This window comes from Polypterus senegalus, chromosome 6, assembly GCF_016835505.1.
Source record: "Polypterus senegalus isolate Bchr_013 chromosome 6, ASM1683550v1, whole genome shotgun sequence".
Classification (NCBI taxonomy): Eukaryota; Metazoa; Chordata; class Cladistia; order Polypteriformes; family Polypteridae; genus Polypterus; species Polypterus senegalus.
The window spans coordinates 190,892,513-190,912,921 of NC_053159.1; the positions used below are offsets into that span (position 1 = coordinate 190,892,513).

General features: G+C 43.4%; 1 protein-coding gene across 3 annotated transcripts in view; it reads left to right on the forward strand.

Annotated features, from left to right (window-relative positions):
* sestd1 (SEC14 and spectrin domains 1) overlaps positions 1 to 20,409 on the forward strand; it is a 167,498-nt gene that overhangs the window by 120,646 nt on the left and 26,443 nt on the right. For all 3 annotated transcript variants that reach the window (XM_039757762.1, XM_039757765.1, XM_039757763.1), the window contains exons 11-12: positions 1,276 to 1,398; positions 15,133 to 15,327. In XM_039757762.1, the coding sequence (XP_039613696.1) occupies positions 1,276 to 1,398; positions 15,133 to 15,327 (318 nt within the window). The remainder of the gene's footprint in view (positions 1 to 1,275; positions 1,399 to 15,132; positions 15,328 to 20,409) is intronic.

Sequence of the window (20,409 nt, forward strand, 5' to 3'; positions counted from 1 at the left end):
CCATGTAGTGCTCTTCATCCAGACATTGAATCAAGGATGTAAAAGCAGTGCTTGCCTGTGGGTAGAAGTTGTTAGTATTTGATCCTCTCTTTGTTTGTCGGCATGCATTTTCCTGCTGTTGCAGTTCTTGCATTCTGTATAATGCGCAGTATCTCTAGCTTGCCAATGAAGCCAGCTACTTGGTAGTTTAGTGCTCAGGCTTACCTCTTACCTCAGTGTCATTTCTTGTTATTGTTTCTAATCTTTGTCAGTGAAGCACCTCCCTTATTTGGCTTGACACTTTGTAGATGTCCCTGCTTGACTTCTTTTTCATGCCATTATATTGTGTAGCACTGTATTTTGCAATCCTAAAGCTCACTTTACTGTGTGAACACAATCAGTGGACAGTTTGGGTGGCCGTTTGTTCGTCTATGACACGCATGCATTCTGTATCCTGCACTTGCAGTGCCATCTGCTGAGTGTCATTTCTTCCTCTTCCTATGAGAGGCCTGAGCAATGCGCTTAATGCTCAGCAGCTTTTGCCACAGTTCTTTTCCTTTCAGAGGGGACTGGGCAGTCTCATGGTCTGGAATCCCTACAGATTTTATTTTTTTCTCCAGCCATCTGGAGTTTTTTTTTTGTTTTTTCTGTCCCCCTTGGCCATTGAACCTCACTCTTTTTCTATGTTAATTAATGTTGACTTATTTTATTTTCGTATTTTGTCTTTTATTTTTCTGTTCTTTATTATGTAAAGCACTTTGAGCTACTGTTTGTATGAAAATGTGCTATATAAATAAATGTTGTTTTAGCTGTGTCACCCTATCAAGCAGTTTACCATAAGAAGCAAGCAAACCCCAGTGATTTTGCAATGGTTGATGCTACCCAAGTTTCTTGTTTCACTGACATGTAACAGATCATAAACAATTGATTAAGACCAAAATGAAGGTTCTAGCCATAGTGGTTTATGAGTAACTGCATGACAGACGAGCATCCCTTAGCATTTTGTATATGTAGAATACAGTATATTTATGATTATATACTGTACATATAAACACAAACAGGCTGAATTGCTTTATTTATTTAGGTGCTAAAGGTTTTATTAGGTATGGCAAAGAAATGTTCATATTTAAAGTGCACTCCAAATAGGTTTAGAATCATATGAAAGACATGTGAAGTATAAAATATCACGTTTCAATGAACCTTGCTTGTTGGTTCTGCTTTTTAAATACTCTGTTTTATTCACACACATTTTTATTATGCACCATTTAACTGTTGCATGGTCTATTACTTTGCTAGGTTGTAAACTGGCTTGAAGGACCAGGAACAGAGCAGCTGAGAACTCAGTGGGGAATTGGAGACTCCATTCGAGCCTCGCAGGCCTTGCAACAGAAGCATGAAGAAATTGAGAGTCAGCACAGTGTGAGTTTTACTTTTTTTCAGTATATAGCAGGTTGCTAATTCTTTTATTTTTCTTTCCAGTATAAAGTGCCCTCAGCAAATCAAACAGTTGTTTTGCCAATTGATGTTAGATTTTATTTTTTAAATACAAATTTATACCTAATACAGTGTTATGTTTTAGTAAACATTAGAACATTTTGATTAAAGGCCATCCCAGGATCTAGTGGCCGTGTCTTTACCCCCAAATTACCTGGATTAACTTACCAAGTCATGGGCCTGCACCTTCACTGTCTTCCAGGACTATCAACATTGTTTGGGTGCGTCCTTCTCTCTCTCTTTTTTAATTTTCCTTTTCAAAGAGGAGACTGGGTGGGACAGTCCTTCTTGGAAGTTATTTTTCTCCTTCCACCAAATACACCGAACCACAGAAGGCGTGGTGTAGTAAACATACATCCATTTTTCTGCTGACAAAAGTGAAGACCAGTGACAATATCAGGTTGCATTAATGATTCTTCATCCATTGTTTTTTTCTGTTTTCATCACTATTTGTGTATAATTACTGTTTGAAAATCACAAGTCTGAATTCTTTGTTACCATTGCTGTAATGCTGCAATATTTACTGCTGTAGTATGCACATGAAATGTAATAGCAACCACCTTTGTGAGCTGCATATTACGCGTAGTAAAAGAAAAGCTTGAATTATGTTTTAATAAAGTTATGAAAACACTCAACTGTGAAAAAATATATATTTTCCATTAAAACAAAATTACTGGTCTTCATCTTTCTCTTTATTTTAGTGACTCGTGAGTTTAGATACACACTTAAACTAAGATGCCTCCCACTCAAATGCATCAGCTTTCGCTCCTGCTGTCTTCTCTCAGCGTCTCTTCCTCTCACAAGTTAAAACTGTATTGGATTTCTTCTTTGTATTGAAAGAACTAAACAGTGAAGACTAAAAGGCTCTGAAGCATAAAGAGTTCACAACGCCTCCCTTGGGGGTAGTTCCTGTGCTTTTAGGGTTTCCTACAGGAGGAGTTAATCCAACACAACATTATGATCTAGTGACTCCATCACGCCCTTTTAGCTCTGACCCCCTTACTCAGAGCTAATCTGACCACAGGACTGTGCACTCAGAATAATACATCTGCACTGCCTTAGGAACATCAGCATTTTCTGTAGTGAAGCGGTATAGATGTCTTATGTCTAGCCAATCAACGTTGATCAGGTTGCAGTTACCGTATATACTTGTGGATAAGTTCTCCCGTGGATAAATCGGGACTTGATTTTATCGTATAATTTCTGGTATTTTATAATGTCGGTTGTATAAGTCGAATGCGGAAAACTCATGCTATTGGTTCAAGAGATTATGATATGCTAACGACCACCTGAGAGAGTAACCACAGAGCACATGCTATTTTTTTTTCTGTGTGGGTGCGGCAATGCGCTGTATCAGCGTGTGCTCCTAACTTCTCTCTGTCTCTATTGTGCCTACATGGCCACACGGTAACACCTGAACTATTCCGAAGTGACGATTGCACTGATTTGTGTTTTTTGTATCTCACACCCTCGTACACCGTTATCGTATGAGCATCCCTTATTTACAATGGAGTGTTCAATCACAAGAAAATATGAAGCTGGTTTTAAATTAAATGTCGTTCAAGTGGCAAAAGAAATTGGTAACGTGCTGCTGCAACAAAATTCGATGTGTCTGAGAAACTGGTGTGAGATTGGAGGAGGCAAGAAGATGTATAAAAAAAAATGTAAGCGTTGCATTTTTGAACGGGTGTAGAAGTTGGGGTCTAATTTTATGATTGATTTTTCGGTTTCCAGATCCGACTTATACGTGAATATATATTGTAATTATTTTGTATACATAATGCATAGTGTACATAGTACAATAAAATTCTAAGTTTTATGTCTCATCATATATATGGCATTTGTAGTCTGAATCACAATCTGATTGTATGGTGTGTTACCTACCAGGTAACGCTTGTGGTTTGTCTGCAAGTCGGCAAAAATCCGTCACGGTGCCCTCTTCGGTTGCGCGAAGCAGATCGTAGAACGTTGAATAGTTTTACAAGAGTACACGACACGTGTTTCGCCCTAATTCTGAGCTCATCAGGCGTACACACTCACTGCACCCTCTTTCCCCCTGCCAGGGGCCTTCATCAGAGTCAGCATATGCAAACTTAAGAAGAACATGTTCATAATAAATAAAACTTTATGACCTATAACCCCCCTAACACACTGATCTAGCTCCCCCCACCTAATTTTGCTATATATTGCCTTTGATTCTTGTAAGTCTAAGCATTATCTTCCAATGAAGGCCTCTGGCAGGGGCTGATCCCTTTGTGGATCTCCAGCTGCAAATATGCAAACCGTATCACAGACCTTCGCTTATATATATACAGGTACTCTATATCTATATATATCTATATATCTACATATATATACACTCACCTAAAGGATTATTAGGAACACCTGTTCAATTTCTAATTAATCCAATTATCTAATCCACCAATCACATGGCAGTTGCTTCAATGCATTTAGTGGTGTGGTCCTGGTCAAGACAATCTCCTGAACTCCAAACTGAATGTCAGAATGGGAAAGAAAGGTGATTTAAGCAATTTGGAGCGTGGCATGGTTGTTGGTGCCAGGCGGGCCGGTCTGAGTATTTCACAATCTGCTCAGTTACTGGGATTTTCCCTTTTCGCACCATTCTTTGTAAACTCTAGAAATGGTTGTGCGTGAAAATCCCAGTAACTCCCATAAGGAGTTGAGCTTGAAAGCTGTGGGGGGGGAGTTTCGTGTGACATCATCACGCCTCCCACGTAATCACGTGAACTGACTGTCAACGCAGTGCGTAGAAAACCAGGAAGACCTCCAAAAAGTGCTGAAGAAAACATGCATTATATAATTGAGAAGGCAGCGAAACAATAAGAAGCGAGCGAGTGACACATACTACCATATTCATGAGTGCTGCTACTTCGGAAAGAAAGCAAGGTGTAAACCTAAACTTTAAATTAAGTTCATAGACAGGCTGCCGCTGGCGTTTCTCATGCCCACGGGTAATGCGGGATACAAGTTTAAGGAGAGGACACAGGATATAAACGAGAGTTTTGATCACTTTGTAACTAAGTTAAAATTGCAGGTGAATGGGGTGTGCTTATGCAAATTTCGAGAGACTGTGAGGGATTGATAGTTAAGGTGGGTGGGGGAGTCACGTCATTATCTCCCCTCCCATTTACCTAATTTCGCTCTAAGCTGAGCTCCGTGGCTAACGCCGTCTTTCGAAGCAACTTCGTCACACTGCCACCAAATACTCACAGAAAAATCCACAAGTTAATACACACGCTGTCTCTAGAGTTTCTCCACACTGAATCCTCCAGGCACTACTTAGAAAAGTTTACATTGACAATCGTGTTACTTTATTTTTAAAATCTTTCGTTTTCTTAGCACAAGCACAGCTGAGAAGCTTTGATGCATGCACTCCATAACGTGTTAAAAATAATGCATTTAATCACACTTTGCATTACAACCAAAGGGGAACTTTTGTCAATGCATGATTTCCTGGTACACCGATTACAGTGATCAGCGCAGTGCAAGGGTAAAATGAATCGGGAAGCGCTGATTTATATATATTGAATATATTGAAATAGTTTTACTGTCAAATAATGCAAACAATACGCGGCACGTGTTTTGCCCTAATTCTGGGCTTATCAGGCGTACACACTCACTGCACCCCCTGTGGGGAATCAAACCTCGGACATCAGTGCTAGAGATATATATATATATATATGTATTGTATATATATTATATAGATATATATATTGTCACACACGCGCGCATGGGAGGCAGCTAAAGGGCTCGAGTGAAGGCAGTTCTGAGCCATGCCGGGATGTGGCAGAGCGCACTAACTCTCTTTCTCACTTCCCTGTAGACCTAACCCGGGAGGTTCCACCTGTCTCTCTGGACGTCACTTCTGGGACCGAGCCAATGGAGACAGACCTTGCCAGCTCCGGCCCCTGATGTCACATCCGGGACTAAACCAATGAAAGATGAACACGTGCCCAATCCTTATGACCTCACTTCCTGCCTCCCCCTTTAAAAGCCTTCCCTTTTCCCTTCTCTGACAGTCTTGTTTTGGACTCTGTTGTAAGCACTTCAGTGCTGGTATTTGAAAAAGAAAACGACGTTGCAGCCAGGATACCAAATTACATGGGTGGCTGCCCCAAACCTTTTTCTGTCTTTGTCTCATTTTGTGACAGTGGCGTAGTCGGCAGGATGGAGAAGTCCCAGAAGAGAAGGGGACAGGACCTGCAAAACACCCAGGTGGGAGCGTACCGGGGCCGAGTATTCAGGCGGGGAGGGTGCCCCGTGGTTCGGCGAGACCCGGTGCGGGCTCCGCTCCCAGCACGCAGAACTAGGCCATCTAGAGAGGCCAGGGAGTGTGCGGGTGGGGCTCACCGAGTGGGCTGCCCTGGAGGGGGGAGACGAGAGGGACTCAGTATGCTCTCTTGGGGGAGAGTGCCTGCCCCCCAGTGAAACCACAGCCCCATTTACCACCTAGGGGTGCCCCAGACTGGCAGGTGAGTAAAATAACAAGTGGAGGTTGGACCCTGAGAGGCCGACCAGTAAACAAGCCTGGTCCTTATGGGCAAAGTATGGCAGTGGCTACGGCCCTTAAAACAAGCCCTACCAGGTCATTGAGCAGGTAGCTTGCTATCTGCTCCTGAAAGCACTTCCCAGGGCTTCACCCAGCCGGTCTGGGGCGTGCAGTTTACGAACATGTCAGGGCTCATAGAGCTTCTGGAAACACAGAGGGCGGCCTCACACTCTGGGAGAGCAGAACCGTCCTTCTGTCAAACTCAGCGGGTATGTCCCAAGACCTAGCCCCTCCCTGTACACCCGGAGCTTGTATGGCGTCAGCGGCGCTGGCACGCAAACCGCTTGGAGGCGAGGAGGAATGCAGGTGGAGGGGAGGAGGGCTTGGTGTGCTCTGACAAACCCGTTGGACGGTCCCGCATACAGGCGTGGTGATCGTTAACGGTTTAAAACTTCCGCTCTGCTCGATTCCGCAGCAACATTTCCATTGTTGCCCGCCGCTTTGTGCTACGCGACAATGGCTAAAATTCAAGACCAGTATAACCTGTGTCCACGGGAAACCGCTGGTACAGGACCGCCGCTGTGTCATTAGCTACGGAGGGTCAGTCCAGAAAGTAACCGTGGCAATCCTTCCTGATCCTCCACACCCGGTGATACTAGGGCGGACTGGTCTGAAATTAAAAGCGGTGAGACACATACCACTCCCGGGGTTAAGTTGGGCCTCGTTATGGACGGAGATGAACCGTCTCAAGCTGCCTCCACGCCGTGGAATCAGCCGGCAGAGAGAGTGAAGCAGCCGTCCTGGCTGACGTGGCAACTCCGGCCGTCGCAGGCTGACACGTCATCCACCAACGCCGGCGGAGCGGGAGGAAACCACGCCCATTGAGGTCGGCGCTGACCCTCTCTCCGTGTTGCGGTTTCAATTTAAAAGACGCCGGCTTCTTTCAAAGGGAGCAATGGAATGACGACTCCCTGAAGTTTGTAAAAAATGCAGTGGTCCTTGTCAATGGCCAGCGCACTAGTCAGTCGATGCCACAGGGCCCCTACTTTGTGCTAGATAATGACCTCCTTTACCGTGTAGCAATGCATGACGGGCAGGAGACGAGGCTGCTGCTAGTGCCGCGTACCTTCCGGCGGCAGGTCTGCGAGCTAGCACACGCCCACCTCCTAGGTGGCCACCTGGGCACCGAAAAAACTCTGGAGCGGATCAAGCTCCGTTTTACTGGCCAGGAATTAATGAGGAGGTCGCCGCTTTTGGCGCTTCCTGCCCGGAGTGTCAACTGCGACAGATTCCTAGGAGGGACCGTGCTCCTCTTGTTCCTATTCCATTGATTGGCGTTCCCTTCCACAGAATCGGGTCGACCTGGTGGGACCTCTAGAGCCCTCAGCCCGAGGACACAAGTACATTTTAGTCCTCGTGGATTATGCTACACGATACCCCGAAGCTGTTCCGTTGCGCTCAGCTACCTCTAAAGCCATCGCACGGGAATTACTAGGGTATTGGCGTGGGGATCCCCAAAGAAGTCTTGACAGACCAGGGGACCCCTTCACCTCGGAGACGTTCAAGGAGACTGCCAGATTACTGAAAATAAAGCATTTAAAACCTCGTGTATCATCCTCAAACCGACGGATTAGTAGAGAGGTTTAATCAAACTCTCAAGCAAATGCTGCGTAAGGTGGTCAGCGAGGATGGAAGGAACTGGGATCAGCTCCTCCCCCTCGTCCTTTTTGCCTATCGGGAAGTCCCACAAGCCTCCACGGGTTCTCCCCCTTTGAACTACTGTATGGGCGACAACCTCGGGGCATATTGGATATTTTGAAAGAAGGCTGGGAAGAAGAGGCTCTTCCCACCACTAACATACTGGAGTATATCGCGCAGTTCTGCGATAGATTTGGAAAGATTCGCCTGTCCTTAAAAGTCACATGGAGGAGGCTCAAGCAGCACAGGTTCGCTACTACAACCGCTGCACGTCTCTTCGGGAGTTCCACCCGGAGATCGGGTCATGGTCCTAGTGCCTACCTCCCACTCTAAGTTGCTTGCCCACTGGCAGGGCCCCTCTGAAGTTAAGGAGAGGAAGGGACTGGTCGACTATTTGGTGAGTCAACCCAATCGTCGGCCAAAGGAGCGGTTTATCATGTGAACCTGCTGAAACCGTGGAAGGACAGGGACCCGATCCCTCCTCCGGCCAGCCCGCTCACTCTTCGCTCACACACACGACCTTAACTTTGGCACAGACTTGAGACCCAGGCAGCGGCAGGAGCTGGAAACAGTTATCCGGACCGCTCGAGAGGTAGTCAGTGAACACCCGGAAGGACCTCTCTGATTGAGCACAACATTGTGACAGAGCCCGGGTTGTTGTCCGAGAACGCCTGCACCGTCTTCCCGAGGCAAAAAGGCTGAAGTGGAGCTTGAGATCAAGCGCATGCTGGAACTAGGTGTAATTGAGGAAAGTTATAGTCCCTGGTCCAGCCCCATTGTGCTCGTCGGTAAGCCTGGCGGAGTTGGAGGTTCTGCAATGACTTCCGTCGGCTTAACCAAGTCTCCCAATTTGATGCCTATCCAATGCCACGCGTGGGCGACCTCCTCGAGAGGCTTGGACAGGCTCAATACCTGACCACACTTGACATGACAAAGGGTACTGGCAGGTTCCTTTAACGGACTCCGAAGGAAAAACGCGTTTAGTACCCCTAGCGGACACTGGCAGTATCGTGTCCTTCCATTTGGGTTACGGGGCTCCAGCAACCTTTCAGCGTCTGGTGGACAAAGTGCTTGCCTCATAACTCATACAGTGCTGCCTACCTAGATGGCGTGGTCATCTATTCCAGCACATGGAAGGAACACCTACAGCATGTCCAAGCGGTATTACGGACACTTGGTGAGGCGGGCTCGGATTAATCCCAAGAAATGTTTCTTTGGATTAAGCGAGGCCAAATATTTAGGCTACCTGGTGGGTCGGGTACCGTAAGGCCACAGTGCTCCAAAATTGATGCCATTCTGAAATGGCCCGTCCATGAACCAAGCGGCAGGTCCAAACCTTTCGGGTTAGCGGGTACTACCGCCGGTTTGTACCCGGTTTTCGGAGAAAGCGCGCCTTGACTGATTTAACAAAGAAGAGGGCCCGAACATTGTGGTATGGACTGCAAAACAGACACTGCATTTGGTGACTTGAAGAAGGCCCTTACGTCCGCACCTATTTTGATGGCACCTAACTTTTCTTTGCCTTTCATCCTCCAGGCGGACGCCGGACACAGGCCTGGGAGCCGTGCTGAGCCAAAGTGTCGATGGTGTGAACACCCGTCATGTTCCTGAGCGGAAACTGTTGGACCGGGAGACCAGGTATGCGGCGGTGGAGAGGGAGGCTCTGGCGATTAAATGGGCGATCACTCAGCTGAGGTACTACCTGTTGGGCGTGAGTTCACCCTTGTCACGGACCATGCACCTCTACAGTGGATGGCCCTGCACAAGGAGTCGAATCCGCGGGTCACCCGGTGGTTTCTTGACCTGCAGCCGTACAAGTTTTCGCCGTTCATCGCCGGGTGCTCTCCATGCCAACGCTGATGCTCTCTCGGGTTCACGACCTCTCGGTTAGGTCGCCCGACCCACGGGTCTGGGCTGAGGGGGGGGCCTTGTCACACACGCGCGCATGGGAGGCAGCTAAAGGGCTCGAGTGAAGGCAGTTCTGAGCCATGCCGGGATGTGGCAGAGCGCACTAACTCTCTTTCTCACTTCCCTGTAGACCTAACCCGGGAGGTTCCACCTGTCTCTCTGGACGTCACTTCTGGGACCGAGCCAATGGAGACAGACCTTGCCAGCTCCGCCCCTGATGTCACATCCGGGACTAAACCAATGAAAATGAACACGTGCCCAATCCTTATGACCTCACTTCCTGCCTCCCCTTTAAAAGCCTTCCCTTTTCCCTTCTGTGTCAGTCTTGTTTTGGACTCTGTTGTAAGCACTTCAGTGCTGTATTTGAAAAGAAAACGACTTGCAGCCAGGATACCAAATTACATGGGTGGCTGCCCCAAACCTTTTTCTGTCTTTGTCTCGTTTTGTGACAATATATATATATATATATATATAAACTCCTGTAGCCACAATAAATGCCTTCATTGAATAGACAAACCGGAGTGAACAAGTTCCTTTCTACTGTAGCCACAGCCGCGACATCACATAAAAAACATCAGTAATAACTCATAAACTTACAATATTATTTAGGAAAATCGCAACATTTTACTCACCAAAAATTCGGATTATTTATAAACAAAATCCATCCTCCTCTCTTTCCTCAAAAACAGTTCAATTACTCTGTCGTTCAGATTATCCGTGCGCTTCAGTTACATCAAAACGTCCCTTTCTATCGCCATCGAAGCTAATGCTGAAAGGCGAACCTGCCCTGTGGTATTTCTGGCATAAGTTTGAATTCGCTTTAGGGCTGAAAATGTCCGCTTGACAGAAGTAATGTATGCGGGAATGCTCACCCGCCAAATATACCAATGTGAACAGCTGCCCCATGCTCTCATTCAGATTTTTCTGATGAAACAAGTCAAGGAGATCAGTGGGAGATTTTACTAAAAAATCATCCATGGCATACATTACAGTCAGCTCTGTTTTTAGCCGAGACAGATCAAAAAACGCTTCGTGGCTCTTGTGTTAAACTGGAGAAGGCTGCATGCGTGAAATTTTTCTTGTATTCCCAAAACTTCTGGTGCTCGAGGAGCGTGACAAACATCAGGTTTTCGTGGTCTTGAAATCTGGTCTGTGTCTGGCAAATAATATTGTCCAGAATCCTGCCATGGAGTTGGCCAATGTGTGCGCGACGATCTTTCGCTCGGACCGTTTGCGGTGCGTTCAGTGGCCTCGTAGAGTTCCTCATATCGCCTTCTATCCAATCAGTGGGTCTGAATACTGTGACGTTGCCACACGTCTGCTAGAGGGCCCTACTAACACCAACTCAAAATCTGATTGGTTGAAGCAACAGGTTAATCGACATTTATTCTGTGTTAGAGTGTCTGCACAACGGATTGTGAAAGCCTCTCTGCCTGGCAACAAATGATGGCTGAAATGTGATTGGTTAAATGCTTTAATACGAAACTCCACCTCCCACAGCTATCGTGCTGCAGTCTATTACATTACAGTATATGGACGAAAATACATTCCGGCTATGACCATTATGTGCAGAATTTCCAAATGCCCAACTTTTGTAAGTAAGCTGTAAGGAATGAGCCTGCCAAATTTCAGCCTTCTATCTTCACGGGAAGTTGGAGAATTAGTAGTGAGTGAGTGAGTGAGTCAGTCAGTCAGTCGCCTTTCATTAGTATAGATATATATATATATATAATATAGTGGCAAACAACCGGGAACCTTGCCACACCGGGACTGGGAGAGAGGCAATACTTTCCCCAGGACACGAGAAGGCATCCCCCCTGGTTTGCATTGGAGCCACTGGACTAGAGCTTGGAAGCTCAGTACTGTTGGGGACCGTGGCCACTGCCAGGGGGCACTTGAAAAATCCCAGAGCTTTGCACTGCAGCACTTCAGCCACACCATTTCTGGGAGGAAAAGCAGCCATACAGGATTGCCAAGTGGTTTAATAAACTTGTTTGCCTTTCTAAGACAGTGAGTGGGCACCAGTCATATTCTGTGCCACCTTCATTACCTTATACACGGCTTTACAACCTTGATGTGAAAAGGTGCCATACTAGTATATGATGCAGCCAGTTAGTAAAGACTCCAAAGTGGACCTGTAGAAGTTCATATGTGGAAATGTGTGCTTTCCTCAGATGTCTGAGAGAGTAGGGCCACTGGTGAGCCTATTTGACAAGAAATTCAATGGACCCACTTCAGTTTCTCGGTGATCATCATTCCAAGAGGTTTGAAGCTGCTTACACTTGCAATGGCATCTCCTCTAATATAGATGGAACTGTGGTCAGTCTTCTGCTTCTATAATCAGTCTGTAATCCGCTCTTTGGCTTTGCTGATATTAAGGGTTACATCTAAGTTGCTTACTTCAACACTATAGCCTATTCCTCTGCTACACCATGCATTGGTTTCACAGTCGTGATGCTGTTGATAAGGTCTTTCAACGTCTGAGTCCATAGAATCAAATACAGTATCTCTGATACTGCTCCTCCCAGTCTGATCTCTAAGCACCTGTGTGGAGAGCAGAGGTTTGTGTGAATTTTGGTCCTGTGAGTAGAGGCACGAAGCCTGTAGTCTTCTGAGGGGTTACCAAAGACCTTTGCCTATACAGTACATAGAAGGTTTTTGGGCGCTAACCTCTTTGTTAATTCAATTAGGGGTGCAGTCGTGTTAGAGGACTGAGTTGTAAACCTCAAAAACTAACCAACTAACACGATGAAATATTACTTTGGCCTTTAGTCTTGGGTTGTGGCCTTTGCCAGATTATGCTTACTTTGGATGTTTCCAGTTTAATATTTATTACTCTGACCACATAACCCCAAATAATTTGCATCTCATTATGGATTTGTTTTTTGTTGTGTTCATATGTAATTCAACTTTAGCAGTTTCAGACACCCTTGTAAGTCATTTGTGGCCCTGCAGGTCTCATTTTGACAAGAGGTGTTCTGGCTCAGTTAGGCCCCCTTTTCTCTGGTTGATTATTCTTTTTGAGTTCATGATTTACATTGACCTTCTTACCATCTGAATTTCCATCTCTGCTTAACTCTCTTGACTTAACATTGCATTATCCTACCCACCATCATAATTACTGTCTTATCTGATGTCCGCACCCTCAACACTGAATTGGTCTTTCCGAACATAAACCAATGCCTTTTAAAGTCTCCATCCCTTTTCCTGTTTTTTAATAACAACTGGAAAATATTCATACAGAAAGCTTAAAAATACCTGATTCTACCCTCATGTCATCTGTTTCTGATCACGCTTTCTTTCCATTTAGTCCTGGAAAAACCTCATTGAACTTATTAACCTACCTAGGCAGGCCATTGGGATATTGTTCTTTGTGTGGATAGTGATCTTAAACAATAACATTTTATTATTATCCATATTAGTGGTTCTCTGATTCATACCTGGGGTGCTGTAATGGCTGCAGGTTTTATCCTGGCTGTTTTTACAAATTAACGGGTCTTTCTTACTTCTGATTGTTTAATGAGTTGCACGTTTCTTCTCTTATTTTGCATCTGAAATAAAATGTGCTTATATGATATTTACATTTAGTAGTGTCAGAAATGCTTATTTTCTTTGATAGCTTTCAGTGCTTAACTTTCTTTTATATGTGTTTTTTTAAAGTCACATTTTTTGGGGAGTTTTCTACTTGAACTGTCCAAATACTAGTATTATATGTATGTGTGTGTATATATATATATATATATATATATATATATATATATATATATATATATATATATGGTGGCACGGTGGCGCAGTGGTAGCGCTGCTGCCTCGCAGTTAGGAGACCTGGGTTCGCTTCCCGGGTCCTCCCTGCGTGGAGTTTGCATGTTCTCCCCGTGTCTGCGTGGGTTTCCTCCCACAATCTAAAGACATGCAGGTTAGGTGGATTGGCAATTCTAAATTGGCCCTAGTGTGTGTTTGTGTGTGTCCTGTTGTGGGTTGGCACCCTGCCCAGGATTGGTTCCTGCCTTGTGCCCTGTGTTGGCTGGGATTGGCTCCAGCAGACCCCCGTGACCCTGTATTTGGATTCAGCGGGTTAGACAATGGATGAATGGATGGATATATTTATATATATTATATACTATACTATACTATATTATACAGTATATATATGTAAGTCCATGCAGTAAAAAGTATCGGGTCCTAGAAACTATTGAAAATGTCAAGAAAAAAAATAGAAATGTAGAGATGTCAGGTAATTGAAAGGAGCTACTCTGGGCGTCTCTCTCCAAGGAGGTTTCGTTTTGCCGATGTGTTTGCCTTGCTTATGCATTAGCGGCTCTGCGACTTTGTCTTTCTTCGGAGGTTTCATTTTGCAAACGTGCTTGCATCGCTTGTGTATTAGTGGCGGGAGGAAAAGTTACAGGGATACCGCTTTGCTGATGTGCTCAACTTGCTACTGTATCAGCAGCTAAGCGAGTGAGTCTTTCTTTGAAGATTCAGCACTACTACACAAAAGGAAGCAGTGTGGCATAGCAGTTAAGGCTTTGAGCTTTAAACCTTGAGGTTGTGGGTTCATATCCCACTAATGGACATGTGTGAGCATTTGCCTGCATGTGCTCCAATTGTAAAACTCAAAGAAATGTAACTAATTGCATCTCAGTTGTTTCAAGTTGCCTTGGATAAAGGTGTCAGCCAAATCTCTCTAATATAAAAAAAGAAATCTTGCCACGAGACGTGATCTTTTGAAGAGAGACACTTTCACGTCCCGCAAGCTGGACGAGTCACGTCATACTTACAACCTTTTGAAGCAAGTCTTGTGATACACATGCAGAGCAGGTTAGAGATAATGGAGCTAGGAAAATTTGAAAGTCTCAAAAAAATGAGAGAAAAGTTCTCTCTAAAGATCGCATTAGTGCAAACAAATGAAAAATATTACTTGGTGAAATAACGGAACAGCGAAAAGAGATCGCATAGTGTTTGAGGATGTCTGGGGGACAAGAGAGACAAGGCAGTGAGACCAAAGGACAGGTGCTATACAAGCTTTTAAACGTTCGAAGCGCCACACAAAATGCGCATCACGTGGCATTGCAGCAGCAGCAAGCCAGCAGCTAATCGACCAAAGAGGAGGTAAAAAAAAAAAACAACTATTATTTGTTTCCTATTGTATCACCGTTTAAAGTGGGGCTTCGAAAGAGCAGCCGTGTCTCCTTGGGGTGTGTTCAGCCACCCTCTTCACAACGATGCGTAGTGCTGGCAGGACGGGGAAGGGGTTGGCGAGTGAATATATTAAAAAAATAAAAACAAAATCTCTCTGTTGGTGGGGATCAAAGGAGGAATGTCTTTTTTTCACTACATTTGTGTGCATGATAGGTATTAGCTGCTTCAGTCCAAAAAGCAGCCTAGAAAAGAACTTATATCAATATAAATATGATCCTCACGTTCACTGCTGTATATTGTGCCTTTAATACTTAATTCATTAGAACAGGAAAAATAACCTGTGTGTGAGTTTGAAAATGATGCAATATGTTGTTCATGTGTTTCCTTAATCTAATTGGCAGGAGTGGTTTGCTGTTTATGTGGAATTGAATCAACAGATTGCAGCTTTGCTTAATGCTGGCGATGAGGAGGATTTGGTTGAACTCAAATCTCTGCAGCAGCAGCTGAGTGACGTCTGCTACCGTCAGGCCAGCCAACTGGAGTTCAGACAGACCTTGCTTCAGTCAGCACATGAATTTCACAGTATTGCCCAAGATGTAAGTTTTGGGTTTTTTGCCTTTTTTTCAAAGAAGAAAATTATAGTTATGGTAGATTTTAATATCACCTTTTAAATAGTTTATCTAAAAATTAAGTTGAACAGGTAATATGGAAATAGGTGGAGAGCACCTGTTTTCTCACATAATGTGCAATATGCAAAATGCTTTTCATTTGGTTAGTTAACAGTTACCGTAGATACTCGCGTATTAGTTGATCTCACAGATAAGTCGAGTGTATTTTTAAGCCGAAAATTACAAAATTTGTAATGACCCGCGTATAAATCGAGGGTAAAACTTGGGTTTTTTCCATGGCCCATTGTCTTAATAAGTACGGTCTTCTCACCAATACCTGCTACAGTTCGATTCCCCGGCATATCAAATGTCATTGGTGTTTCATCCATGTTACCAATGTTACTGAGATCAAAGTCACGCCTTTGTCTTTGCTTGATAATAAATTTATGAAAGGAACTGACCTTTTCTTCTAGATCATTCGGCAGCTTCTGCGCGATTTTTGTTCGCTGACGAAGGCACAGCCCATATCTGTTCATAAACTGCGTACACCAGCCAGCCGATGCTTGAAATTCCAACAAAGGCTTATGTGGTGTTATGGGTCCACAGCTCTCTTAGCAAAGGTCGTTTTAGTTTTTAAATAATCACCGTGCTCGTGACTTAGCGAGCCGCAGGGCGATCTGCGGTGTGTGCGTTTCTCACCTAGTGCACAGGTGAGTGCCCACATCCGTGATTGCTCCTGTGGCTAATGTGCTGCAGCTGCTATGTCCTCTCTGCATATTAAGAGAAGCGCGAGTCAGTTAGAGAGGAAGAAAAAACGGAGGTTAAAAAAAAAAAAAACAAGGAAGAGAAACAAAGACGGAGGGGACTGGAGAAAGCAGGAGAGAAGAGAAGTGGTGCGAGTGGGCGAGCGAACGAGCGCTCGCTGGCAGCTGTGTGGTAGCCTGGGTGCTAGGCTGGATTTTTAAAGGTTTGTTTTTCTATTTTATTGATTTTTAAACCTCCACATTTGCTTTATGGATTATTTATGTAATGAAGAGTTCTTTTGAATCACTGCACTGTTTACTTTGAACACTGATTTTGATTGCCTGTTTTAAATAAAAGCACTGTGCCATTACCCACATTCTATGGAAAATTGTGTTGCCCCACAGATAAGTCGACCCTGTTTTTTTGAATGAATTTTAAGGCATACATTTTTCGACTTATACGCGAGTATCTACGGTATTTTTTTTCTTCATCTTTATAAGGAAGGTAGTTATTAATCTCAGTGGTGAGTGTATGTGTATAAACGTGTGTATATATGTATGAATTTTGTTTATATATATATCTATATATATATATATATATATAAATAATTATAAATATAATTATTGTATAAAATTGTTTTCTGTAATAATGCCTAGGGAGCAAGTTTTGGAATAATGAATTCAAGGTTACTCCGCTTTTAAGATTCTGTTTGTCGGCTAGAGAGAAACCTGCAGACCTGGGGGAATCAACCACTTTCATACTGTTGCTGCCAGGAAATATGAAAACACAATTGTTTTTAGCATTTTACATATGGGTGTATAATTAAGCAGAATAATTAATTCCAGAAAGTTAAATAAGGACTGTAGGGATATTTGAAAAGCTCATGACAATTTATTATTGATACTAGCCCACGTTACCTGTCAAAGTGTGATAATAGAATATATTTAGGAAAACATGATACAGTGGTGTGAAAAACTATTTGCCCCCTTCCTGATTTCTTATTCTTTTGCATGTTTGTCACACAAAATGTTTCTGATCATCAAACACATTTAACCATTAGTCAAATATAACACAAGTAAACACAAAAAGCAGTTTTTAAATGATGGTTTTTATTATTTAGGGAGAAAAAAAAATCCAAACCTACATGACCCTGTGTGAAAAAGTAATTGCCCCCTTGTTAAAAAATAACCTAACTGTGGTGTATCACACCTGAGTTCAATTTCCGTAGCCACCCCCAGGCCTGATTACTGCCACACCTGCCTGTTTCAATCAAGAAATCACTTAAATAGGAGCTGCCTGACACAGAGAAGTAGACCAAAAGCACCTCAAAAGCTAGACATCATGCCAAGATCCAAAGAAATTCAGGAACAAATGAGAACAGAAGTAATTGAGATCAATCAGTCTGGTAAAGGTTATACAGTAAAGCCATTTCTAAAGCTTTGGGACTCCAGCGAACCACAGAGAGAGCCATTATCCACAAATGGCAAAAACATGGAACAGTGGTGAACCTTCCCAGGAGTGGCCGGCTGACCAAAATTACCCCAAGAGCGCAGAGACGACTCATCCGAGAGGTCACAAAGACCCCAGGACAACGTCTAAAGAACTGCAGGCCTCACTTGCCTCAATTAAGGTCAGTGTTCACGACTCCACCATAAGAAAGAGACTGGGCAAAAACGGCCTGCATGGCAGATTTCCAAGACACAAACCACTGTTAAGCAAAAGAACATTAGGGCTCGTCTCAGTTTTGCTAAGAAACATCTCAATGATTGCCAAGACTTTTGGGAAAATACCTTGTGGACTGATGAGACAAAAGTTGAACTTTTGGAAGGCAAATGTCCCGTTACATCTGGCGTAAAAGGAACACAGCATTTCAGAAAAAGAACATCATAGCAACAGTAAAATATGGTGGTGGTAGTGTGATGGTCTGGGGTTGTTTTGCTGCTTCAGGACCTGGAAGGCTTGCTGTGATAGATGGAACCATGAATTCTACTGTCTACCAAAAAATCCTGAAGGAGAATGTCCGGCCATCTGTTCTTCAACTCAAGCTGAAGCGATCTTGGGTGCTGCAACAGGACAATTACTCAAAACACACCAGCAAATCCACCTCTGAATGGCTGAAGAAAAACAAAATGAAGACTTTGGAGTGGCCTAGTCAAAGTCCTGACCTGAATCCAATTGAGATGCTATGGCATGACCTTAAAAAGGCGGTTCATGCTAGAAAACCCTCAAATAAAGCTGAATTACAACAATTCTGCAAAGATGAGTGGGCCAAAATTCCTCCAGAGCGCTGTAAAAGACTCATTGCAAGTTATCGCAAACGCTTGATTGCAGTTATTGCTGCTAAGGGTGGCCCAACCAGTTATTAGGTTCAGGGGGCAATTACTTTTTCACACAGGGCCATGTAGGTTTGGATTTTTTTCTCCTAAATAATAAAAACCATCATTTAAAAACTGCATTTTGTGTTTACTTGTGTTATATTTGACTAATGGTTAAATGTGTTTGATGATCAGAAACATTTTGTGTGACAAACATGCAAAAGAAGAAGAAATCAGGAAGGGGGCAAATAGTTTTTCACACCACTGTATATCTTGACGTACATTACAGATACCTTGAGTGCCTTTCCTCGGTGTCCATGTGTGTCTGAACCAGTCTTGACCAGAGCACGCTCTCTCTCTCTCTCTCTCGCGTGTTCCTTTAAAGCCTGCTCCACAGACTCTGAAGCGCCTTGCTCACCTCTTGTCCACTTTTATACTCCCTATCTTTGAAGGAGACACTCGGCATGTCTCCTATTTGTTTACTTCTCCCCATCTGTCTCACACTAGCACTTCCTCTTTTGATTGTATCGCCAAAGCCAAACTGACCAATCAGCTCACAGAGACTGAACACAAAGACGGACCTTAAGGATCTATTATATAATAGATGTTTAATTACAGAAACACATGACCTGCAATCTCAACCTTTTCAACAAGCTGGATGTAGTTTGGAGCTCTGTGGTTGCTAAGAAAATTCTCAACAGTATCCTTGAATGCCTTCCATGTGATTTTTCTTATGCTTCTCTATACAGATCTTTGAACCTCTTTTCATTGATGACATATCTGATTTGTGGACTAACAAAAATGCTTTGATTAATCTTGGCGTCGCTTATGCATGGAAACACCTGTGCAAAATATTGAAATCCTTCACCTTCCTTGTTCAGCACTTTCGTTTTTTTTTTCTCCCAAGAACAATCTAGATGAGAACAGGCCATTCAGTCCAACACAGCTCGCCAGTCCAATCCATTTAATAGATAGATAGATAGATAGATAGATACTTTATTGATCCCAAGGGGAAATTCACAATTCTTCCAAAATAACATCAAGCGTAGTTTTGAAAGTCCTACTGTCTACCTCACTGCTTGCTCACTTTTTCCATGGTTGTCTATATCAAGAAAAACTTCCTAATGTTTGTGCAAAATTTCCCCTTCACATGTTTCCAACTGTGTCCCCGTGTTCGTAAAGAAATCATTTTAAAGTCACCGTCTCGATCCACTGCACTAATTCCCTTCATCATTGTGAACACTTCAGTCAGGTCTCCTCTTCATCTTCTTTTGCTTAAATTGTAAAGGCTTAGCTCTTTTAATCTTTCTTCGTAATCCATCCCCTGTAGTCATGAATCAGCCTAGTCGCTCTCCTCTGGACCTTTTCTAGTGCTGCTATGTCCTTTTAATAGCCTGGATACCAAAACTGCACACAGTACTCTAGATAAGGCTTCACCAAATGACCCAGTGGTTGAGAAAGTGTGATTTAAACTACCTGAAAATGGACAAAAATGTTTGAGAAAGCTTTAAAATATTTGCAAAATGCCCTTAAAAAGCTTGAAAATTGCCGAACAAATGCTGTAAATTTACAGTGCTCAAATGTGAATGGGTTCTTACAGAGCATCACTATGGTGGCTGTTCATCTCTCCACAGTGTAACATATTAAGAGTTTGTGATAAAACTGGTAAAACTAGTTGTGAATATAAGAGTTTAATTTGGTCTTGTTAACATTAATAAAGGATTTACAAGCCTTACACTGAAGCCTGCAGTATTGACAGATACAGTATATTATTATAATGCAGCCAAACCACCACCAAGTAAAGTTATCTTAGTATGTCACATTTCAGAGTTAAACGACCTCTGTACTGATGCTTTGTAAGTGTTAAGATCTGAGAAGTCTGTGTGGTATGTCTTAACAGTATGTGATTGGTAAGGCATTAGATTAGACACCAAGGTGTATTGTACATAGTACGTTAAAAGAACTCATTATGTATTTCAAAAAAACACAAATTTAAAAAATCCATTCATTT